We start from the raw sequence: 26805 nt of genomic DNA on the forward strand, positions 1-26805 counted from the left end.
CTAGGGGCCATGGGGACTTACAGTACCTCTGCTACCTGCATGGTCCCTAGCTGCATATACACCAACCCTCAGCTGCTGGCGACTGTATGCAAGATTAGCCACAAATTACAATGACACATATACTACAGCTAAAAACGTGGAAGATTAAATCTTACGTACCCTCTAAGGAGGACAATAATTTTACGGTACTTCAACCCCCTTCGAGGATACAGTCTCTAACAATGTTATCTGCTAATTTAACTTCCAATCATAAAATGTTTATCTATTTACAAGTCCTGAAACAGATCTAATTCTTTTTAAAACGCAATGATTAAATGACAACTAACATTACTAAAAAGATGCTTCATACTTCGTGATGTAAAATAGTTATTCCTTGTGATGGAACATTCAACACAGTCAAGCAAAACAAGCTTGACTGTAATTCTTTCACCACAAGGATACGAAACGGAGGATCCTCACCTTTTAACAAGTACTCATGTGTATACCGCGTATGGCCAATGCGACATCGTCACATAATGACCTCCGCAAATCTGGACTGACAACGCAAGTAGGTGTAACCTATATAAGGTTTTATTTCATGTAATTTATTGATACCTACTTGAGTGACCCACGTCTTCTGCATTAGATCACGGATATAAGATCTAACTGTAACTTTTTAATCTGAATATGGAATAAGAAGTGGAGTCACAGCAAGATCAGCCAGTGTATTCCCTGAAATGCCTACGTGGCTGGGTAACCAACAGAAGACGATGTCGTATTGGCCAGTAGCAAGATCATTAAACAATTCAATAATTTCAATTAAAAGTGGATGTTTACAAGAAATATTTTTAATAGCCTGAAGGCAGGAAAGAGAGTCGGAATAGATTATATTTTGGTTACGTTTCGGGTGTCTTTGAATATACCTGAGAGCTGTTAATATGGCGTTTGCTTCTGCAGTTAAAATAGAGCTGTTATCTGGAATTCTAGAAGATATTGTTCTGGATCCAATAACAGTGGCACAAGCCACAGGGCCACCGTCCTTGGAGCCATCTGTAAATAAGGGTTTGTAATTGCTGTATTTAGTTTTTAATTGATTACATCCTTGTTTATATTATAACTCATTAGTTTCTGATTTTTTTTTTGGGGGGGGGGGGGGGGGGGGGGGGAACGTTAAGTGCGAGTCAAAAATAAATCCCAAGAACTTGGCCTCTTTTACAACTTTAATAGCAGTGCCATTTAGAAACAGTTCAGGGTCTTTATGTGGTTTATATCGTCTACAGAAATGTATTTAGAAAATCTGAAACCTTTCTCAAGACACCATTTATTATTTTTGTTTAAACACAACTGCAGTTGCCTCTCAGTAGTATGCATATTTTTACCACGACAAGAAATATTAAAAATAATAAATATTTAATATTAATCGAATCATTTAAAACTTTGGATAAACTGTTGATTTTAATGCTAAATAAAGTAACAGACAAAATACTCCCTTGTGGAACACCTTGATCCTGATTGAAATGATCAGACAGGGTAGAACCCACTCGGACTTGAAATTGCCTGTCATTTAAAAAGTTGGCTATAAATAGAGGCAATCGGCCTCGCAATCCGAAGTCATGTAAATCTTTTAAAATGCCGTATTTCCATGTAGTGTCAAATGTTTTTCTAAATAAAAAAAGACAGACTAAACGCACTAAGTGATCAATGGTACTTCTGTTTTTACGAAAGCCACACTGAATATCTGTTATGAGGTTATTGATTTCTAAGTACCAAACTAGTTTATTGTTTATCATGCGTTCCATGGTTTTGCAAACGCAGCTTGTGAGAGAAATTTGACGATAATTTGAAGGATCGGTATGGTCACGTCCAGGTTTAGGTATTGGGACTACTATAGCATTTCTGATGACGGAAATTTCCCCGACGTCCAAATATCATTAATAATATTTAGAACAGTTTCTAAGTAGGATTCTGGTAAGTGCTTCAGAAGTTGATAATGTATGTTATCGGCTCCTGTAGCAGTATCGTGGGCCTGGTCAAGAGCAGTATGGAGTTCATGAATCGACAATACCTCGTTATAATCTTCCCCGTTATCTGAAGTGAAATTTATAGATTTCTCAGGTACAGAACTCAGGTACATAATTTGTGGAAGAAGAATGTTGTGCCAGTGTTTCACCAAGTTTATTAGCAATACCAGATGTATTAGTTAATAACTGGTCTCCATCTTTGAGGTGGTGACTGTTAGATCTAGAGCCCTTACCTTTGATTTTCTGGATCATATTCCATACTTTAGAAATCGGCGTGCGTGAATTTATCTTAGATACATAGGTTTGCCAAGACTGACGTTTATTTTGTTTAAAAGTACGCCGTGCTTTAGCGTTTAAGATTTTACATTTGTTCAAGTTATGGACCATAGGATGACGACGGAAATAATGTTCAGCTTTTTTCCGTGCCTTGCGAGCCTGTTTGCATTCAACATTAAACCATGGTGTTCGTATGTGCGGAATTACTGAGGACTTTGGGATACATCGATCAGCTAAGTCGTTCAGTTTATCAGAAAAATATCTAATAGCATCAGGAACATCAATGAAAAGTTCAGGTTTAAGTTTGTCAATGCAGAGAGTTACATATAAACTCCAGTTGGCCTTTTTAAAATTCCATCTGGATGATAGAGGGACATCAGATGGGGTCAGGGGTTTTAAGATTGTTGGGAAATGGTCACTTCCACAAAGGTCGTCGTGGACTGACCATTCAAACTCACTCAATAGATCAGAATCAGTAAGTGACAAATCAAGAGCTGAATAGGTTCCTGTGCCAGGGTGTAAATATGTATTTGAACAATCATTATATATGCATAAACCATTGCTTGTAATAAACTCTTCCAGTACTTTCCCTTTAGCATTAATAGTTGTACCTCCCCAGAGTGGGTTGTTGCCATTAAAATCACCCATAATAATACAGGGTTTCGGGAGTTGATTGTAAAGGGGTTGAATATCAGCCTGCTGAAGAACTGAAGATGGTGGAATATATAGAGAGCAGAGAGTAAAAGTAACATGCAAAGTAAGTCGTACTGCAACAGCTTGAAGATTAGTTTTAAGGATAACAGGGCTTTGGAGTACATTATGTCTCACAAGGATGGATGATCCTCCCGTGGCCCTATCACCCGGAGGAGAAAAAGAATGATATGCACTGAAGTGACGCAAGCTGAAAATATCTGTCTGCTTTAAATATGTTTCTTGAAGACAGAATGCTGATGGACTAATGCCCTGGACCAATAGCAGTAAGTCGTTAAAGTTGGTCTTCAGTCCTCGGCAATTCCACTGTATAATATTGTTTTGAGAATCTATCTTTTGGGAGGTATGATTGGGGATCTACCCCGTACCTTTTTAGAGGGCGATACGCCCGTGGCTGGATGGTTTCAGCCACATCCATTCTTTCAAGAGATCCAAACCTATTAAATAGTTGGATCGGATTATCTGACCCCTTTGAAATCCTATCACCTTGATATCCTTTCGAAGATTAAGTTCTTGATTTGTTTTGTTTCACATTTCTTTGAGATATTTGTGGTTTTTGTGCTTGAGACTTCTTCTGAGTGAGAGATGATGATTGACCTTGAGAAAGAGTCTGTATGTCAGAGCGTGAATCAGATGTTTAGTTGACTGTTCATTTGAATATGTTTGAGGCGCGTCAGAGTTCAACCATGCCAACACTGTCTGGCAGTCAACAGATAATGTTGTGACTTTGGTGGTTATTTCAGGGGTTGTCTGGAGGACAGACGCATAAGTTTCTGTGCCTTCCTCAGAGTGAACAAATTTCTTTGCTTCAGAAAAACTGATGTTTCTGGAAAATTTAATTCTATTTATTTTCATGTGGTGTTTCCAGACAGGACAGTCTTTAGAGTATGATGGGTGACTCCCTGAACAGTTGGTACATTTTTTAGCATCATTGTCACAGTCTCCCGTTGTATGAGTTCGTTCACCGCAATGAGCACATGTGACAGGTCTTGTGCATGTATTGACGCCATGGCCAAATCTTTGACATTTGAAACACCTTAATGGGTTTGGAATAAAGGTGTCAACTTTGATATTGCTGTAACCTGCTTTGATTGATGTCGGAGCAGTCGGCGTTGAAAATGAAAAAGGTACGTGTTAGTTGGTTGTGTTTGTGAGTTCTTTCGTGTTGAGAACCGTTTAACGAACATAACGTAGTGATCTCTCATCTCAAACACTATGTCAGCCTCCGTCATATCAGCAAACAACTGATCCCTGTCTCGTACAATTCCTTTACTGGTATTGAGCGTTCTATGTGCTGTAACTGAAACAGGAATGTCGACAAACGAAACTGTTGACATAAGGTTGGTAGATTGCTGTGTCCTGTTGCATTCAATCAGCAAAGAACCTGATCGTAATCTTCGGACGTTGTTAACTTCACCAGCTATGCCTTGAACACCCTTAGATATGGCAAAAGGGTTAAGCTTGAGAGGTCTTATGTCAACTGTCTCAAGCACTAAAAATCGTGGCCAATGTTCTACAGATTTTAATGGTCTTTGCTCATCTTCATTGTCCAGTGGACGTTTTGTTTGTTTGGAAGGGGTTTGGTATTCCATGTTTGTTGGTTATATGGTTCATCATCCGAGCTCCCCATGAGCCACCGCCTTCTGGGCCAATCTGGTAGACTCTAGGCAAAGTTCAAAACATCATATTGAAAAATCGTTGACATTTGTTATAAACAAATGTGCCCAGTCCAAAAATAAACTTTATTGAAATTACATTTGTGTAATGACATACAAATCCATACACAGGGCTTGGCGTGACCAGCCGATTGATAGAATCGGGCCGATTCTACCACCCGTCTAGGTGAAGTAAGGGCCAAAGTGGTGTGTTGGGCAACAGGAACACGGTTCAGGCTCGCATTGCCCTCAACCACCGGACTACCGTCCTCCACCGACACGGGACGCAACCCACGGCAAACAGGTTGCCCAATTCGGTCGCGCCTTGCGACCAGCAATGGGGTGCTATGGACCTAGTTGACCCGGGTCCACACGGGGGTTTGAACGGCTCTTGGCGTTACCCAGCACGAGGAGGTGGCCGTTCGCGGGTGCCTCTTGTGCTATCGCTTTCTCATCTCGTGCTATCGTTTTCTCTTCTTGGGGTATCGCTTTCTCGCCTCCAGTATTTAAGTCGAGAAAGCGATGGCCCCAATCAGCCACCATAGTCAGGCACCATAATCCTGGGAGATGTTCGCGTCATCTAAGCGACCATAAAAGCAGTCGATAGGAGGTTATTTCGTTTTTTCATGAATCTAGTCCAATCGTCCACGTATTTATGAAAAGAAAAGTCTTCTGCAATACTGATACCTGTATCAGCCAGAATCTGTTCATTCTTCAGAATCTCACTTTTCATGTTAAAGTCCAACATTTGATAATGATTGATTTACTAAGATTCACACAGTCAGCCCTCTCAGTCATAATTTGTACATCATCAGTGCCCATTTTCTCATGCAGGACCACCATATCCTCATAATCAGTTTTGTTAGGTTTAGATTACTAAATTACATGAATGAGGAGGTTAATTTTGTGGCTCAGATACGATGACATGTGTCAACCAAGTCAGTGAACCTGACCACCCGATCCTGTTAGAGTCGCCTCTTACGACCAGCATGGTATCAAAGTACAATAATGGAGAGATGAGTGATGAGTGATGAGTTCCCCAAAGCGGTACTTAGGCATTTACAGTTGTGGAAATGTATGGTTCAGACACTGTTACCCAAACACCCCTGTAATACAGCTGAAATAGAAAAGAAGATTTTTAGAGTGACCAGACGAGAATACACCGAATGAATTCTAGCTTTAAAACTGTCCCATTTTCCCACTAGTCAAGTGCAGACATACTCCTGTTAGAGATAACACAAGGTATTACGCAACTCACAGGACACTTGTTGAAAGGTTATCTGCTGTTGAAATGGCTCTGTGTGGAAAAATTGCTATCATTACAGGTGAGAATATTCATACTTATAAAGGATTTGCTTTTCGTGGTTTTGACTCCCTGTCCAGTGATATGTCAGCAAAAGATGCATGTTGTAAGAAGCGAGACAAATCGGGTGATAAGGTTCGGACATTTGGTAATAAACACAGTCAGCATTAGTACTTGTGGCTCGTACATGACATTGAACAGACCAGAAAATACACCGATTAACAATGGTAACAGCGCTGTTGAGGTGCGAGGACAGGAAAATCAACCAAACTACTGATTCTGGACATCTGGCCCGATGAGTCACATGTCAGGACAAGCATACGCTGAGGTTTATGGGGAAAACCGCTAAGCAAATGGACACTAAACCTGGTTCTGTTGATGGAGCGTGGTGCGGATGCTGACAGTGATATTGAGGTTTGTGGTGATATTGTTTGTGTCTCGACTGCAGATGTAATGTGTGTACCGTATATGTTCAGGTAAATGCTGACATTTGTGAAGAATGAGTGAGTGAGTTTAGTTTAACGTCGCACTTAGCAATATTACAGCTATATGGCGACGGTCTGTAAATAATCGAGTCTGGACCAGACAATCCAGTGATCAACAACATGAGCATCGATCTGCGCAATTGGGAACCGATGACATGTGTCAACCAAGTCAGCTAGTCTGACCACCCGATCCCGTTAGTCGCCTCTTACGACAAGCATAGTCACTTTTTATGGCAAGCATGGGTTGCTGAAGGCCTATTCTACCCCGGGACCTTCACGTGTCTATTTGTGACGAAACTGATGTTGCTTGAGGTAGTGCTTCTTTTCAATGCTGATATACTGAGATTGTGGGAATTTACGTGTGTTGCATGTGCAGCGTCAGCTACTCATGGATTTGTGATGTTAAAGATATCTGTGGTGCTGCTCTTGTTGTTTGATAAGAACATTTGCTATTGTTGCTTTTGTCCGGAGCGAGTTTCTGATTTCATAAATGTTCAGAAAGCTTTACAATGTAAGAATCCACTTTAGACATATCCCCCCAAAAAACCACACCTGTCTCAGAACTGGAAGGATTGCGAAATATTACCAAGGCGTTGTTAAGCAATACACACCATTTCCTTTCACAGAACTTGTTTTGCATGGGGTACGTGTCAATGCAATCAAGTAAGTACAGAAAGAATTCTTGTTTATGAGAATTCATATCTCATGTTCGAATTTTTACATACAGTGGACAAAACCGCTGAGTAAACGTTCCATTTAATACTCTCTTATCTGTTCTAATGTTTTATTGTGACACATGGCGACTATTGTTTACAGTTTAAGTATTATATTTCCTGATAAATAGGACAAATTGTTATGGATAACAACTTCTCTATTGCGTGATTGCGATGGTTCGATACAGATTCTTGTACCGTTGTCATTCCTGCGTGACAACTTAGTAGTATGGAAACGTCGCAATCATGCAATAAAGACGTTGTTATCCATGACAATTTGTCCTATTTGTACACCGTAATTTCTAAGATGCCACTCAAACAAGATGTTTCCTGATAGCTGTATTCATCATTTTAGTCCAGGCTATGTACACAGGTCAATAGTGTCAAAGTCGCAGACTAAAGACGAGGCTGATCGGGTAAGTGCGTGTAACCCAAAAGATCACGTGTGGAAAACCTACCCCTTCTTCCCAGTTGTGAAGTCTCAGACTTCGCGAGTGGGATGAGGTAACGGCTGGCTACCCTATAGTACCTGAGCTTAAATACTCTCTGATTGCAGCATAAATGCGACACCATGATGTGAAGCAAGCACATTCGCTCAAGAGACAAATGTTAGTGGATTTGGACTTTTTATAATTATTTGAAATAATCGGAAATATTACTTATCCGAATACAATCCCGTTTGACAAAACCTGCAAGACATAGCAAAACTTAGGTCAGATAAATATACATATACGCACACACTGAAAATCTGCTGTCAAAGTTTATGTCTGATTAGGCTTGGGTCAGAGGTGGGTGGTCGGGAGCTCTAGTTACCATGACCTGCTCTTGTTATTCAAGGACAAGCCAAAGAGGAACTAGTGTGCATCTGGAAGGATATCATATTGACACATGAACATCAGAACTACTTAAAGCTTGTGGTGTGACGTTAGACGTTTCATTGATAAGGATAGATCTATGGACCGCTGATACAGTGAATCGATACAATGCTATACATTATCGTATATCCCGGTATGATATGGGTCATGATAGATTAATAGTTAAGTTTGAATATTGCTGTGTCACGATATCTGTCAGTTTGATGATTCAAGTATGCACATACTTATTTTCCCTTCAGAAGTAAACGGTTGCTCGGAAATTCTTGTTTCAAGCCTTGTGTCAGACATAGCGCTCGCATTTTATGAACATTCACAAAGTTCGTGTATAAACTTAAGTATCTTTTTTCTGAAAGAAATTAACTTTGGTGGAATTTGACTTTAAAATGTTTTTTTTTGTCTTTAGTTGGTGTTAGGAATGAAAGGTTTGAGTGTCACGATGCTCGTATCGTATAGCCACCCTTAATTTGTTATTCGTATCGCATCGCATCGCATCGCATCGCATCGCATCGCATCGCATCGCATCGCATCGCATCGCATCGCATCGCATCGCATCGCATCGCATCTTAAATACTTGTCTAGTATCATGATGTCTCGTGTTATCCTTGGAGCTTTCTGCTTAATATGGAAGACTTTTACCATCTCGGACCTCTTCAGATCCCGAACCCCTCTCAGTCATCTCCTTTACATGGATGACATCGAGCCAAGGATGATGCCTGTTGAAAAGACCAGGTTCTCCTTGTCGAGTCCTTTTCCAATGATATTGGCATGACATTTGGACTCGACAAGTGTAATACTCTTCATCTGAAACGCGGAAAGGTAACCATTGATGGATCGGTCAGGTTGCAATGAGGAGGAGTTATTGAGATCTTGTGGTAGATCAGGCATGCACCTATCTTGGAATGCAAGTTCGAGACAAGAATGCCCAGATTCAAGATAAACTTCGGGCAGAGTATAAATCTCTTTTGAAGAAAATCTGGAGCCAAGAGCTAAATGCTCGAAACAAAATCAAAGCCACCAATACGTTTGCTGTGCCAGTCCTCTCCTATTCCTTTGGAGTAGTTGATTGACAAAACGAGATATTCAAAGTGGCAAGGTAACCAATGATGGATCGGTCAAGGTACAAGGGGGAGGAGTCATTGGGCATCTTGCAGAAGACCAGGCCCACACCTGTCTTGGTATAGTTCGAGACATACTTCACAATGCCCGGATTCAGCATAAACTTTGGGCCGAGCACAAACATATCTGAAGCTCAGTGTTAATGCTCGAAGCAGGTCAAAACTACCAATACTTCTGCTGTGCCAGCCCTTTCCTAAACGTTTTGAGTAGTCGATTGGACAAAACAACGCATGACCAGAAGGATCATCCTCTGTCACACGTTTACGTACACCAATCAATTCTGGAGATCATGGTATGATTAATGTGGAGGCTCTTCATGACAAAATTTTACTGTGTACTTTTTCATATAACTATTCTCTTGGACAAAAATAAGGCAGCTGTACTTTCAATGTACGATTGTCGAAATTGTGAGGTATATGGGATTGAATCCATGTTGATACAATAATAATGGATGTTTTGAGAATGCATCACCACATGGATTTCATTCAAAGCAAAGCTGTTCGTTCAGTTATCCCACTTGTTAGGTGACTGTAGAATGACATAAAAAAGTCAGTAGTGTGTGATTTGACCGTGAAAAGATGCAAGAAAATTATCGGAAAAAATGGTCTACAGTGATTGATCTACCTGCCTGAAAAACATCAAGATTCATAATGACACCTCAACCACGTGTAGGAGGCTCCCACGTTGTGCACGTGATTCCCATGCATTGTGTTTGCGTGCGGTGATAACGTGAAATGATGCCGCATGCACATGATGATTGTCTACCAGACTTCAAAGTTCAGGTTCCCCTACATTTTGAAAAGTCTATTTATCGGATGATCCTCTGGTGAATCATTTCAAGACTTATGTAAGCAAGGAATTCCCACAATTTGATTTTGTTGATGGCGATGGACTCCACACACAGCGATGGGAGTAAACCAAACGAACTTGTTCACCATGTCTGTCCAGAGTCGGTCATAAGTGGAGAGGCTCTCTGAGAAACCACTTCATCGTGTACATATGTGAACCAGAAAAGCCCCTCTGTGTCTAAGCTGCGTTTCCTGGGAGAAGTGCCATAAGCTAGACTGATGATGAACCTTACCAGCCTGACTGTGCCAGGAACCCTCGCTACTGCATATTATCTTTAATCTATTAAACATAATAATATATGTGAACTTACATCGCCCAAAACTCCAGTCACACAATGAAGACACTGCAAAAAGTCATTGAAAGTCTTTTTATGACTGCTCAGAAGGTTACAGAAAGTTCTAAAGAGAAGAGTTCTAAGAGGCAACGGTAGGCAAATGTTCTATATCCAATTGTTTTCTGATTTGGAACTTCAAATAGATCATAGTCGACGGATCAAAGTGGAAGAGTTGACTGACAACAACGTACATGAACTAGTATATGAACATTGAAAACACACATATATTCTACGTTTAAAAACATGGACATTTACCTTAAATGTTTGTGGTCTTACGTACCTCTCTGAAGGACAATGATTTTACAGTTTTTAAACCCCCTTAGACGACACAGCCACTAACAATTTGAGTTACGAATGTAAACTTCCAATCCTAAAATATTTATCTATTTACAAATCATTTAACAAATATAATTCTTTTAAAAATGGAACAATTAACTGAGAACTGTTATTCATAGTTCGGGATTTGAAATATGTATCCCTTGTGATGGCATATTCAACGCAGTCAAGCAAGGCATCCTTGACCGTGATTCTTTCACCACAAGGGATACAAAACGGACGATCTTCACCTTGAAGCGAGATATTCATGTGTATATCTTGAGTAGTATAGGGAATGGGGGTTCTAAAACACTTTCAAAAAAAGTCTCTACAACGCCTTATTTACTAACTAAGGCGTTGGTTGGCCCCTTAGCTCTTGCTACTATTACCCCTACTACATATGTCACGTTTACCGTGTGTTGGTAGGAGGTAACACTGTGCCGTACGGTACGATCAATAATTCTTCTCTTACAAACCCCCTACCCGGCCCATCCCTCAAGTAGTATAAGTTAGGTTCGTCGGCTTTCATATCCACTTTATCTATGTTGTAAGTTTTGACTGACCATATAGGATCGGTGGCCCGCTTACGGCTATCACCCTCGTGTTCCCCCGGCTGGTATAGATACCTCACTAGGGCCCTATATGGTATCTGTTTCTCCTTCCCACGCAATGGAGCGGCCGACTCTGCAACTATTGATTTTAGTTTGATAGCGTCTGCCGGTTTCTTACCGGTGAGACGGGTGACTTCATGGTTGATTGCCGACACCACCTTGGGTAACCTTGTGACCCATTCAGTCGATCGTTTTCCAGGGGTGGCCATCTCCCTAGCATACTGATGGCCGAACAAGCGCTCAGCCAAAGTCCTATTAAATCTCTCAACTATGGCTTGACTGCGATGGGCTCCGGCCGTGCCACGCCTGACCTTTGTATCGTGTTTGGCTAGCAGTTGTGACACGGCACCCATGAACTCCCGTCCGGGGTCAACTTGCAGCTCTGTTGGCCACGTCAGCGGGCTGCGTTTGTATATGCGTTCGAATCCTCTGGCTACCTGGGCCGAATCTTTCGTGGTCAAGGGTTCGGCTTCCTTGTAACGACTGGCTACGTCCACTATGGTTAAGGCATACTTGTACCTCTTGTCGTGGGGTAGGAACAGTAGGTCTGCCTGGTGAACGCTATTAGGTATGTTAATACCGAACCTCCTTCTAGGCACGTAGCGTGGTGCCGGCAAATAGATCTGCCACAGGGCTTGTTTTTCAAGCCACACTTTGGCTTCCTCCGGGGGTACTCGCGCTATTTTAGCTAGCTTATCTACTGCGCTAGCTCCTTTCCAGTACCCACGCGGGCTGTAGTAAATAGCCTCAAATTTTTTCATGTCCATACGCGTATGTGTTTATCCCATCAATAGCTATCCAACGTTTCGTGTCCATAGGCGACAGGGACGTCTTGTTTATAGTCAGTCCGTATATCTTATGTCCATCACTTCTAAGTGTGTTCATTTTATGCCTAAAGGTACGGGTCTTGAACAGGGCTTCCTTGAATCTGGCGTGTTTGATGTGTTGTTTCACCACATACTTCTTAACCCCCTTAGCCTTCCGGATCTCACTATTGTCGGCTTTCAGTATGGAGTACATCTTAGGCCTCAAACCTATGTACTCGGCTATGGGCGTGCCAGCACACTCGTCCTTCATCTTACCTAGGACCTTTTTATTTACAGTACTGTGTATGGCATGGGTCTTAGGGTAGTCGCTGGTGTCGTATAAATCGAGGTGTTTTTTCATGTCCTCGTACACGTCCTCGATTCGAATTTCTAACAGCAGGGAATCCGTGTCAGTGTACAGCACTTCACACCTGTCGCCGTACTGTTTCTTGAGCTCGTTGTAGTAAAAGTCGTACATCAGGTGTTTGGATAAATCGAGGATGCTCATCCCCACGTAAACAGGCCGGTTGAATTTTATGTGGCTTTTCTTCATGTGTAGGGCAACCAGGTTGTCTGTGAATATCTTACTACGGTTGAATGCCGGACTGACTATCAATCTCCTGAGCTTGTCTTCCTCACTCGACCGAACCAGCTTCACGGTCACACGTTTCCTCAGGTTCTCCATAGTCTTACCAAACACCGAGTTGTTCATGAGCTTGTAGAGATTTTTCTCAAAATCACTGGTTGCTTTTTTTCGTAGGTCTGTGTTCATTCTGATGTAGGGCTCCATCCATGGGCTCTGGTCGAACATGAGCACCCTGTGTATTTTTGTCAGCCTCATACCCAACGACAGGTACAGCTGTAGGTTGCGATAGTGAACGATGTACTTGGTCTTATTCATTAAGTTAGGAACGAGTTTTTCAACGTCTGCCACACGCCCACCTAACAAGTTATGTTGGTACTCAGACATCCAGTCTGGGTTAACCCTCATACGTTCGGGGGCCAGGGGGTAGCTGTTGTGTGATGTGTGTAATTCCTTGGTATACTCTAAATCAACCTCGAGGATATACCCTTTGTTCGAATCTGGTGCAACCCCCATAACATCAACGTGGGGTACCCATTCGAATACCCCTGTAGGTAGATACTGGCTCATGGCCCAGCCGTACAGGTTGTTTGCGTCGAGGTAGAGAATGTGATTGGTTGGCTTGTTAGGATCGTAACCTTTCACGTATTGATTATTTGCTTTCGCGTATCGTTTGGATGCCATGGAAATCCCACCTCGCAAGCCTTTCTCAATGAATAGGTGCATGTCGTAATCTGTGAGCAATTCCAAATTAACTCCGGTCTTTTTAAGCAAGGCGTCCCACGACAGACCTGGGCTGGTGTAATACCATGCGGGGTCGAGTTTATAATGCTTGAAACACGTCCGCCTAAACGTCTCAAACACGTCGGCTAACAGCAGTACATCTGTCCTCAAGTACAGGTCGTGATAATCACCCAGGTTCTTACAACCCAGTTTATTCCATACGTTAGTCGCGTGCGAGTAATCATCTCGTGAGACGGACGCCTCATTCAGCTTGCTATAAAAGCAGTCAATAGGAGGTAGTCTGGTCTCGGTGAACTTGACCCAACTATCCATGTACTCATAGGGGTACACACCCTTCCTCATAAGCAGGGGTCTAGTCTCGGCGTCTGTGTATCGATCGGTGATAGGGAAGGTATTGTTGGCCTTGACCAGACTGTCGAGTGACGACAGGAGGAACTGAAACGAGTCAATGAACCTAAGTCCTTTTAAGCTGAAGGAGATGTATCTCTCCATGTTGTTGGGGATGCACGTTATATTACCATCGGTTTTCGCGATGGCCTGCATGATCAAGTGTGAGTCGTACCCTCTCAAGTTGTGAAAGACAACGGGGATGTTTATTGTCTTAGGGTTGATTTTAAGCTTGAGGTTGCACGCGCTGTGAGCGGCGCCTCTATACTTACCAGTTATGTGACAGTGATCTCTCACCGAATCACCGTTAAGTGGTGAGTCACACACGTGACAGTTAGTGCTACTAGCGTGAGCTAGCCTGTCGACTCGGGTCATACGCATGGGAGCGATTCTATACAATGCATTCCTAATAATTTTTTCTTCCTCCTGCAAACACTTTAGAAACCTTTCAGCCGCGTCAGGGCCCCTATACACTACCGGAGCTTTCGTTTCCCCGTCACAACGGACGACAATGTATCCAAACCCACAGGCTTTATGCTCTTGTGTGTCCCCCACAACCAAGGCTTCGAAGTCGGCGTATATGATATAAGGCACAGACATTTGGTTCTTGTGGTTACCGAATTTTAGGATATTATCACCTTCCTTAGGCATGTCGACTCGTATGGCCGTCTGCCCCACACCTTGGCAATCCTCCCGGTGGGATTCTAATAAATCAGCTCGTGTGAAGCCATGTAGGCATCGTTCACAGAAGTGGGTTTTTTCTCTGTGTGCCGATTGGTCATACAACAGCCTGCTAAAGTGTTTTATCCATGTGTAGTGATACTTGTCACCTCGCTGGATCATGAATATATTGATAACTTGGCGATCCTTCACCTCGTTGACCCTGTGTACTATTGTTGTGTTACCTTCGTGCCCAAAGATATTTATAGCCAGATTATTCTGTTTTTCTACATTAGTGATCTGGGATATGGGGTGGGTTCATCTATACCATCCCAGTTGAGCCCATCATCCTGAGGATAATTAGAAGGCCTGTTCGGATTAGTGTCAGCTGGAAATAAGGCTGACCTGATAGCTAACCTCAGGCAATCGTTTCCTCTATTCTTAACGTTTACTATGGCATTTTTGTTCCTATAGTAGGGGGGCAAGGCTAGGTATGACCCGCCTCTGAACGGCACGTAGTTAGCTATGTCTAGATAGACATTATCGATTTTATCTACAGCCCACCCGGACCCCAAGTGTGTGTAGCGTTCTAGGTATTCTCGTATCTGCTGAAAACTGGCATCGATTGATGTGTCAATGGTCTCTGTATGTGTGACGACCTCTTGTTTACCTCGGAAGTAAGGCTGAACATACTCAGTGAGGTCCCCAACCTGCTTATCGAGCGACATTTTCACTGTGATCTGAAACTTGATACTTCCTAGGTTATTTAGTTCCTGGTTGACCTTATAAGCTATCAGAGGCTTGATATCTGTAATGTCTATGTTTCTATCAACGTGCATGTGCCAACCTCTCAAATAGTTGCCTACAGCGCGCTCAGTGCGCACGAACCGTAGGTCAATAGCTCTATTCTGTCGTAATAATTCTAAAAGTTGTGGTTTTCTCATACGGGAATACCCGCCTAAACCCAAATCGTGTGCCTTGGCTTTCAGTTGTTTTACAGTGGGACGTGCTACGGGGGTATGTGATAACAATTCGACTAACCCGTCTCTCCCCAGTTTTGAATAACCCGTGTATCCAAGCTGTTTCGCTTGAGCTTTTAATTGTTTTACCGTAGGAGGGGCTTCTAAACCTAGTAATCTCAACAATGCTGACTTCCGCATTCGAGAATACCCGATCACACCTCTCTGTTTTGCGACCCGCTTAAGCTCGCGTACAGTAGTCATAGTGTTTACACCTAACATAACCAATGTCTAATTGGAGTCTATCTTGAGCAGTCGCCTACGTTCTTTTATGTAGCCCTTTTTATTCTTGTAGATGAGTTGATGTCTGACTACGTTCGCTCCGTGAGCTTTACATAGACAGTAGTGCCCTTTAACCCCGATACCACACACAGAACACGTGTAGTTAGGACTTCCCATATGGAAACAACAGAACCTAGTCCTGCATTTCCTACCACAGGCCTCGGTCTTCCCCATAAGTATGTATTCACATCGGTATGGAGCGGGTCTCATGTTTACTTATATAGGTATTTAATTTAATTGCTTCGCAACCAACGCAGTAGCTGCTATACCCAACACTATGAAGCCCAGTTCACGATTCATTTGCCCCTTGAATGGTGTGTAGTACTGAGCGAGTGTGGGTTTATTGAGCGGTTCCAATCGTTTACCAGTTAGTAGGTAGTATTCTTTCATTGCTTCTTCGACATCGTTGAATGTTTGAACGGCATGGTTTTCACGCTGGAGTTGTTCATTAATAAAATCGATCCTCTGGAGGCGTTTTTTAGCGTACTCGGCCTGTGCCTTTTGTAATTTCTCAGTAGCGAGATCGTGCCGCTTCCTTTCTTCCTGTATTTCAGCCGCGTGGTCATCTCGTAGTTTCGAGAAGAGGAAATTACTCCCGGAAAATGCCAGGGCATTCACTAACGCCCCACCGACCATCATAGCTATCGTGGCCATCCTATATTTATTTCATTATATTTTCAGGTATTATCCCTTGTTTTACTAGGATGTCTTTTGTGGCCATCGCCATACCAAGGTTCATTATGAGCATACCCATATCCTGCAGGTTGAAATCTAGCTTGATAGTTGGTTGTTTAAGCACCATTTTAGTCAACCGAGCGTACCCTACGGCTAGACTGGCGACCACTGTGGCGTGGTATGCGTCGTTGACGAACGTTTTCCCCTCAGACATTATGTATATGATATAAAAATATTTAAATTATAACATGATATGCGGGTCGACAGTGGGGGGTACCTCACTGTTGGGGGGTACCACCTCACTGTGGGAGGGTACCCCCACGTATAACCATGTTATAACCACGGCAGCGCCTACAGCCAACAACAGTCGGGGGTTGATAATTTTATGTTGGTTACACCACCGTTTTTTACCGGCAGCTACTCTCTTAGGATTCTTCTGCCTGGTTACTGTTTCCCTGGTCTCCACCGTCACCTCGGGAGGGGTTTCCCTCACTGTGGGGGGTACCTCCACCGTCACCTCGGGAGCAGCATCCATCTATACCATTATTATTATTTTTTCTCTCAAATTGACAATGCTTTGCCGCGATAATCGCCGCCGTCACTGGAGCCAACAACATGCCATATTTGTGGTACAGCTCGCAGCTGATAGAGCTCACGGCGTGTTCGATAAAAGGGTCTTTCTCGAGGTCCTCCCACAGGTAAAGTCGGCGCTCTGGTGGAATGGGAAGGAAGTATGACACAATACCGGTGTATATCTGGGTCATAGCCGATCCTATTGTCTTTGTCATTTCTGCTCCGAGCCGGGACTCGTATCTAGCGTACAGCTTATCGATTTCTTCGGCTGACATTTTGTGAATTTTATCCGGAGTGTAGTCTCCAAAGTAATGTTTGGCTTTGCCGCCAACAGCCAACGCCACCAGTTTCTCTCGCTTGTCATCATCCACTACCAACTGTTCGAGCAATTCCTCACACTCCATCTTATAATATAACAAGTAAGATTTAGTTTTAACTATATAATACCCGATGCAGACAAAACACAGAGAAATGAAGGTTAAGTTGCACACGACAAACACTTCAAATATCATAGCTATACTTAGCATTTGCTTAGCTTTGCTTAGCTTTGCTTAGCTTTGCTTAGCTTTAGCACACTCTATATGCTACTGGTTGGTCGGTCTTGAGCACGAGCTTAGCGTGTTTAGTTTCAGCGAGCTGTTTCTTCACCCGTTCCCGTTCTAATTTACTCATCACATCGTTCTCTCTCAAACACTCCTCGAACGAATCCCTGTCCTTGCAGTGAAATAAGGCCACCCATCGCGTCTGCTCCCTGAGGTCTTTCAACACCGAGTTGAACTTCTGCGTTAGCACCCAGACGCTGTGATTTGCATGCCGGCCGGAGAAGGCCAGGTACGATAGCATGTCTCTCTTTTTTGTTATCTCGCGATTAGCACTGCAGTCGTCCAGTATGAACAGCGTCGGTTCCCCTTTAAATTTCTCGTGAAGAGCTTTCAACCAGTCCTGCAGGCGTGTTCCAGGGTCGATTTTGTGTATGTCCGGGTCCGTCATCACCCAAGGTCGCACGTACGTTTTATTCATGCTCAGAGTAGGGCACATGATAACGATGTTATCGAACACATCCTTGTAGTAACCCTCCAACATATCCAACACGAAAAGGGTCTTCCCACAGCCAGTCTGCCCGCACACTATGGCGCAGTGTGGGTCAGTGGGGAGGTGGAGGTCAGTAGATGGCTTGCACGAATCTCCCATTGTCTATATTAAGTTGCGCGTCCATAATAACGTACAGATATAATTTCAACTTACCAGCGGGTTGAGCCTTCTTAGTAATCTGGATGGTTATCCCTTCGCTGCCGTTATCTATACGGCGCCCGCTACCGTGCAGTTTATCATCATCCGTGGATCGCATGTCCAACCATAGGGCGTACTTGGTGGTCAGGTATTCACCGATCTGCACGGAGCCGAGGTCCAGGTCCTTTGTTATGTAATCCCCCACTGGTAGCTTTTTTATCTCATCCCACTGCTGGTGTGGTCTCATACCATGACTGAACAGCTGGTTGGGCACGCCCTCGATGGTCACTTCCACCTTTTCAATCTCGGGGTTGAAAAACTTCTCGCTGTCCCTCCGGAATGGCTCGTAATCCTCCACGGGGACGACCAGGATACCTTTCATCGATCGCGCCGGCACGTTCAGGTTGATATTCCACACAGTGTCGCTCTTATCTCGCACGACTGATCTATGCCTCAGTACGCGATCGTACAGGATAGCCATCTTCCCAGAGTACTGGCTCCGAACCTGCCTGGCCAGCTCCGGGCTAGTGACCATGTCGAACTCCAGAGAGATGTTGTCTATGGCATAACTGGCCTCATCACCGTTCGGCGTACGCACTACTTTGCTATAGTCGTTAAACGTGAGCTCGTATTCGAGCCTATCACCCAGCGCGGCCTGGTAAAACGGCGCGTGTCCCGTGAGCAACTCGAAGTCGAGCGGCACGCAGAATCGATTCCCGTATGCTCGAGCGATGGCCTTTTCACCGTCCGATAGCTTGTCTTGCTGGTCTGGCGTGAAGGCATACCCTATGCGCAACCGGGTTGATTTGCTGATACCCTGGTACACATCATTGACTCGTTCTCCCTCGCTTTTCCAGAGATCCCCGTAGCAGTGAAACACGTCGCTGTCGTCGATGCTCAGCACCTCGTTACCGCTGATCTTGACGGTCGTTTTCTTGATGATAGCTCGCCCCACGTTCCGCACTAGCTCGCGTTTGTCGTTGTCGGAGGTCAACGTGATATTGAACGCCACTCGAACAGTGCCTGGTACAATAAGGTCATTCTCACCAAGGTTTGGAAATCTAACCAGCAGAGTTTGATTCTGGTCTATCTTGCTGGGATTGTTGGTGATGGTCACCGACTGACGCACGGCTCTGGCTCCTAATGGCTCTCTCAATCTTCTGAAAGGATCTAATTTTCTGCCATACATTGTTATATATAAATGAAATATATTTTTTATACTAAATAATGGATGAAGACATACCTATGGGGGAGATGTGGGATGATACTATGGATGATACAGGGGCCGAGCAGGAGACCTCATTCTCGCTAGGTGACACACTCATGAAGGAGGACGCCGTCAACGATTATTACAACGCAGTTGAAAATAAATCCAAACTCAAGCCGTTGGGAAGGGACTATTCCAGGTTTACCCTCGATAGCAATGGCACGCTGCGTTTGAAGGCTCACCTGGAGATCGATCTCGTGAATAAACGCACTAGAGAACCGCTTGCTTTATCAACACTGGGCAGTCGACATGGGAGTGACTTGATCCGCGATAAACTAGGTTTCATAGATTACGGTGGCGTGCGACCTAAGCTTCCTCCGAAGGTCCGTCAAGATATGCAAGATTATGATATTAAAAAGGTGTTGGCCGACTACGAGAACAAGCCCTTCCCGGGTTTCGAACATACCTTTCGGGAACTGCGGGGGTTGGACCTGTTGATGCAAACCATTCGTGGTCAGCTCTGGAAAAGCACGGCCAAAGTGAGTGAGATAGACGACCACATCAACTATGAAAAGGAAAAACTCGGTGAAACTGAGGACGAGTCTATGAAAGCCACCATCGAGGAACGAATACGTATTTTGGAAGAGGAAAAGCAGGTCTGGTTGGAGACAGCGTCCGGCTACAAAGAAAAGCTTCGATCCCAGACCAACCGTGTGCGGGAAACCATCAATCAAGTCCTCTACCGAGACACCACGTTAGCAGACAGGATTCGGATATTGTTCCGGGAGCAAGGGATCACCATCGCCAGCATTCTGACTGCATTGGGTTTCATCATATCAACCTTGGTGGTGTCACTGACAGGGGGTACCCCTGTGGGGGGAACTCCCACACCCCCCGGCGGTGGTGTTAAAGACTGGATAAAAAAACTCGGGGAAGGCCTAGCTAAACTGGCTGGTAAAGCCGCCGAAGCCCTTCCCGGCATCCTGGGTAGCATCGTCTCGTGGTTGTTGGGCGCTCTGGCTAAAACTGCCACGTGGCTCAGTCAAAATCTGTGGGCAGCCATCTTCGCCGTAGCGGGTCTGGTGTACGTAGCGGCTAAGAAATTTTTAACCAAATAAGCCCCAAAGCTACCCCACCAACCACCAGGGCCATTTTACTATCAATATGCTGCTGATTGGAGGCCTGAATATGGGGGGCCACCTCCTGTTGTGTTGGTTGAACTTTAGACTCCGGGGGCGGCGCCACTATACCCGTTTCACGTGGTGGGATGTGTGGGATATAGGGGGTGTTAATATCGGGGTTGATACCCAACTTTTGATCCGCCGTGGCTATGACTATTTTGTTGTTATAACCCACCACTTTTTTTACTCTCAGTTGCATATCACTCGGAGCCATGTACAACCCCACGCCAAACACGTAATTGACTTTCGATCTGGCGTATTCTAACACGTTTTGGTAACGGTCGATGGCCCGCGGGAGATCAACTGGAGAATTGATAGCATCCTCAACGTTGGAAACGAACTGTTTCTGAGCGTCGAAAGCAGTTCCCTTACCGAGGATGTTGGAACGCGTCATCGACTGCGCACCCAACAGCGCCCACACGTACGTTCGAATCGAGTCGTTCAAGCGTATTGTACCAGCACGAGTGAATCCTTTCGATGTTTTTGAGATCATTTTAGTCCAGGCTGTGGCTGCATCAGGATTGGTTTGCTTTATGCAGCTGACATGGATCTTTTCATTCGTTGTGGGGCCTGTAAATGTATGACGGTTTGGGTTGTATGTACCATCTGCAGAACCGGCCATATATGTTCCGGACCTGTAGAAGTACACGAGAACTATACCGAGACCATGGTTCACACCAGGAAGGCGAAAGTCTTTATTCGTTGGAATCTCAAACTCCCCACAAACACGTTCATAAGCGCGTTTATCATAGGGGTTATTCGTCATACTCCACGCTTTATCTTGGGGAAGAGGAGCACTTATTTCCTTCAATATTCGTCTCGTTTGATAATAAATATGAAACAAAATGACTGCCTTACTCAGTTCGTCTATACCGTAGTCTAGTGTCACACCCGACCCTGTCGTCGCACACCACACAGCAAAGTTGAGTTGGTTCTGCCAAAACTGCATTGGGTTTTGATTCCAGTTTACCACCGCCTGTGCGTTATTAACGGTCACGATATAGTTTTCAAAGATATTAATAAAGGTTGTTTTAAACCCCGTACTACCTACCACCACGATTTTCAAGTGTGCTAAGTCCATATTATAATATATAAATTATATATTATAATATGTACATAACACTTCCAGGAATAACGAGCGGTGAGGCCGTTCAGCTGACGCACGCGATCGATAACACGTCAGGCCAACTAGAAGTCGCACTCTGCGATATCACCTACCTACCGCAATGGACTAACATCAACGCCAGCAACAATAAGCTGTTCGTCAGTGGAACTCGCAGCCAGATAACTGACGGCTACTACAGCGTGTGCTCTCTAAACGACGAGGTCTTCAAACCCCTGGGAGCCGAACTCAAGATGAACGACTCAAACGGTACAGTGGTGTTAATCAACAACGGAAGAAACCCCTTGAGACTCGGCCGACCATTAGCGAGGATACTCGGTATGTCTCCTGACGAGATAAAACCAACAACAACCGTCACAGGCACGAAGTTACCCGATCTAGTACCGTACCGAGAGCTGTACATCCATCTCGGTCAGGTGAGCACAACGTACAACATTCAAGGAGGTCACCCTTCCACTATACTGAGAGCAGTGCCGGTGAAAACTGAGAAATACAACGACGGTAGAACCGAGTCGTTTTCACCACGGCAGTATAAGAGATTAATCCAGGGCAACATACCTGAGCTGATAATATCGGTGTTAGATATAAATCATAATCCTGTAAATATAGGATACCTCAGCTTAACGCTTCATGTAAAATGACCAGCGCACAAGGGCCCGGAGTGAAAAAATGCGTCAATATCGGGATCTCCGACCTCGGAGACACGCGCGGTTTCGACGCTCCCGGAGTAGATGGTAAATCGTACGCCTTTCAACTGAAAAACAACATTTACAAACGCGTTGAAGTCACCTCCGGTGGAGCCCTAAGTGATATAGTAGATACCACAAGAGCAACAGTCAACACTAAGTACGCCCTTGTCAACACCGGTAATAACTGGATAATATACCCATCGTTCGGGGGTAAACTGTTCGACTTAGATGATGTTGAGAGCACTACCGTCGCCCGAAACAAGCCATATATGCTCGTCTTCACCGAAGATGACAAGTGGGTGTTGTTACCCGATAACGACTGCTTTCTCAATATTAGGCTCGGCTCCCCCTACGTGTTCACGGATAACAAAGACAACCACCTAAACAAAGTCGTGAACAATGGAACCCTGCTCGTGGCTTACGTCCCAACTCAGAGACGTAGCGTAGTCGTCAGCCCACTCGACACTATGGCAGCCCACATGCTATCGAGTAAACCGGCCATACAAAACGTGACATTGCAGTTGGTGTCTGAATTCGAAGGCGTGGTCAGTATACTAGAGAGTCTACCGGCAAACTCAACACTGATCATCAAAGTCTACCTAGGGGAACCATCGGGGAATGATGTCGAGATAGTGAAGGGGATCAAACTCGGGTGGGGGAAACGACACCAGTATCAAGTTTGCAACGTCTACGTGCGGGTGGGTGTCGGTTCCAACACCAGTCTGCAGGGGGTCAACGTGATCGTGGAAAACAAGATATCACTAACCAAGATCTTCCTGCCTGACAACATACACTTCATGGGTATGAAGTTCACCCCTGAATTATTATCAGAAAACCAGTTTGAAATTATATCGTAATAGTATAATAATGACCAGTCATCGTCCCAACACTACGCTTAACGACCTAGGAGATACGGAGGGATTCGATCAGCCTGGTGAGGAAGACACCTTATATATCCTGCACTTCAAAGACAACGTGTACAGACGGGTGTCGTTATCAGATTTAAAAGAGCCCAAATGGCTGATCAACTTAACACTCGCCTCACCTTATATCACAATAGACGAAAATGCGTGGATCTCTAAGATTAGGAACAACGGTATCTGGGTCGGGGATTTCATTCCGGAGAGGATACCCATGATAACTACTGATACCGAAAAAAATAGGTTAAAGACTGGAGTAAAAAATAAATTAACATTTAGCAATTATTCTTTTAACATAATAAGTCTTGATATACTCCCCCCTTTCACACTCATCATAGAAGTCTTCTTTAATGATTTAGACAATGAAAACACCTCAAGAGTACACCAAATTTTACCCGGGGTGTCAATACACTGGTTTGACGAACACCAAGGCCAATATTGTCGTATTGTTATGCAACGGTATACCCACGGGGTTCTATAAACCGCTTAATAAACCTCAGTGGGGTTTTTATTACAACAGGAAAGTCTATTAAATTCTCACCTATTACCCTGACTACTAGTCTAGAACTTATAGACTTCAAATTAATTTATAGAGTATTAACTGAAACCGAATTAAAATATCTTTCAAAATATATATTATAGATGGGTCTGTACCCAGTCGTAGAGGAAGTAGTGAAGACGCTGGAAACCGTAGATGGGTTCCGCTTGAGGCAGTTATGTGATGTGAAACGCCAACTAGAACAAGACCGTGACACGCGGAAAGCACTATGTAAAAAGTACCATAGAGCTTTCAATATCGTGGACGGGGCTGACACTACCCTTATGGCAACCAGTATGGGACTAGGGGCTGCAGGTGTTGGGTTGTTAGCTACCATCGTGGCTGCACCTATAGTGCTAGGTATTGAAATAACAGCTGGGGTGGCAGGGGTGTTAGGGTTGGCGCTTAAGTTAGTATCACGCAGACTGCATCGTAAGGTATTGAAACACGACGAGATCAGGGTTCTGGCCGAAGCAAAGCTCAACACAGTGAGTGAGCGTATTTCCACGGCACTCTCTGACAGTAAGATCTCAGAAGAGGAGTTTCGTTCAATCCTCTCTGAACTCAAAAAATATAACGGAATGAAACAAGATATTCGATCCAAGTCTCGTAAGTCTGCTATCAGCGAGGACGAGAAAAAAAAGTACATAGAACAGGGGATACAAAAAGCCCAGCAAGCCTTTATTATGAACACCAAAGATATCATAGGAGGTTCACGTTAAACTGTTTCATCGATATAAACGTGACATAGGCACAGTGTTACCCCTACCAACACACGGTAAACGTGACATATGTAGTAGGGGTAATAGTAGCAAGAGCTAAGGGGCCAACCAACGCCTTAGTTAGTAAATAAGGCGTTGTAGAGACTTTTTTTGAAAGTGTTTTAGAACCCCCATTCCCTATACTACTTCTTGTGTGGCCAATGGGACATCGTCGCATAATGAACTCTTCAAATCTAGACTGACAGTCCAGGTAGGTCTAACCAATATGGGGTTTTATAGCATGTAATGTATTAATACCTACTTGAGTGTCCAACTTCTTCTGCGCCAGATCATGTATATACCATCTATTTGTAGCTTTATAATCCGAGCATGGTGTCAAAGATTTGTAGCGTGCTGCCATCGGCTATTGTGTTACCAGAAATGCCAACGTGGCTGGGTAACCAACTAAACACGACGTCGTATTGCCAGTAACAAGATCATTATATAGTTGAATAATTTCTATTAAAAGTGGATGTTTGCAAAATAAGTGGCTTAATTCTGAGCTCAAGAGGTGGAACAAGGGACCACCTTTTGCTATACATATCCTCACAGAGAGGATTAAAGACCCAATAAAATGCAAGATTATACTCATTAGATGATAACTTTGTAATATATTGTAAAGGTTTTTGACAAAATAGGTTTATACGGCGTTGGTTGAGAGAAGGCTTAGTCCTTGGTGGTGAACAGAATCGAGTACTTTTAGGTTGCTTTGACAGGCTCCACCATCGGCAATGGAACCATAATCAAGTTTATCTATATAAGTGAAGGAGGGTAGTTTTCTCCCACCCCATTTGTAATTAGAAGCATCCTTTAAACCTTTTAAGTATGGACATTGAAGTACGCAGTACACACACGATTACTTATTAAAAGGTGAGGATCCTCTGTTTTGTATCCCTTGTGATGAAAGAAACATGGTCAAGCAATAGTTATATAAGTTTGATTAGTTTCCACGCCAGTTTCAGATCTAATTGTGATATGTCTTTGGTTTTTGTGATACGCATACATTCCATGTAATGTTAAATGTTCTCGTCTCGATATTGCTGAAATATTGCCGATGTGACGTTAAATAACTCACTCACTTAGTACTCGTAGTTTATGTATTATGTGTGCTCTAGTGACGTGTTCATTATGATCGTTGTATTCACTATCCTGTGTGTTCATTATGATCGTTCCATGATCGTTGTATTCACTATCCTGTGTGTTCATTATGATCGTTCCATGATCGTTGTATTCACTATCCTGTTTTCATCGTTTCAGTCCCGGATACTCAAACCATGATTAACGCCACATTCGGCAGTATATATAGTCCGTTTGACTCAAAAGCAGACCGATGAATTGCAGTCTAGCCCAAAAACACCATCTCCACTCTGTGAGGATTTGCAGAATATTTTTCCTTAAAATATAAAAGTTGCTTAACAAACTATAATTAACATACTTACACAGTTCACTATTTGTTACGAGGGAGGAGTGTAGAGAAAGGGATAGCCAGGTCCATATGTACATAAGGGTCATGAATGTCGATGTGACGTTAAATATTAACTCACTCACAGCTTAAGTATTAAGTTTGCTGTAGTGGTGTGCTCATCATAGACGTATTCACTATCCTGTCTTCATCGTTTTAATCCAGGATAAAAACTGATCAAGTAAGTTCGTGTAACTCACCCGCCAAATCTCGAGTGGAGACCTGTGATTGATACCATGAGTCTACAACAAACACCTCATCCCACTACTTACGTCAAAGGGAAGTTCGAGGATGTGTTGAAGGTAACATGAAATCAAAACATCAGACATAATTACAACACTGCCGATTAAGAAAAACTAAGAAAAAGCAAATGAGCAAAATTATAAGCGTATAATCGCAAAATCAAAAGTGCAGTATTTTGTACTTGTGTTTACCCCCTTCTTTGTTTATGGCTTATAAGTCCGATAGGTACAGGTGTTAATTTCAAATTTCATGTGGTCAGTGATTGAAGTTGTGCACTGCATGTTGTTATAAGCACACAGTCAGGCAGACATAAAATAAGTGTCAATAAACCAGGCATTGAGGTCTGCTTATAACAATCAACATGTGTATTTTCTTATGTAAATAGTAGATTATTTACGTCCTTGTGTATACAACCAAAATTAGATTACTGCTCACCTGACACTCCGGGCAGGCATACTGTTTCAAGTTCCGCGAACCTA

At 43.6% G+C, this 26805-nt stretch overlaps 1 protein-coding gene across 1 annotated transcript in view; it reads left to right on the forward strand.

The window, feature by feature from the left end:
- The first annotated feature begins 5917 nt into the window (after window positions 1-5917).
- The window catches only part of LOC137282063 (dehydrogenase/reductase SDR family member 4-like), a 32581-nt gene continuing 11693 nt past the window's right edge, over window positions 5918-26805 (forward strand). Inside the window, exon 1 of the mRNA XM_067813810.1 lies at window positions 5918-5967. Coding sequence (XP_067669911.1) covers window positions 5934-5967 — 34 coding nt within the window. The 5' untranslated portion in view covers window positions 5918-5933. The remainder of the gene's footprint in view (window positions 5968-26805) is intronic.

Source organism: Haliotis asinina, chromosome 4 (genome assembly GCF_037392515.1).
Source record: "Haliotis asinina isolate JCU_RB_2024 chromosome 4, JCU_Hal_asi_v2, whole genome shotgun sequence".
Taxonomy (NCBI): Eukaryota; Metazoa; Mollusca; class Gastropoda; order Lepetellida; family Haliotidae; genus Haliotis; species Haliotis asinina.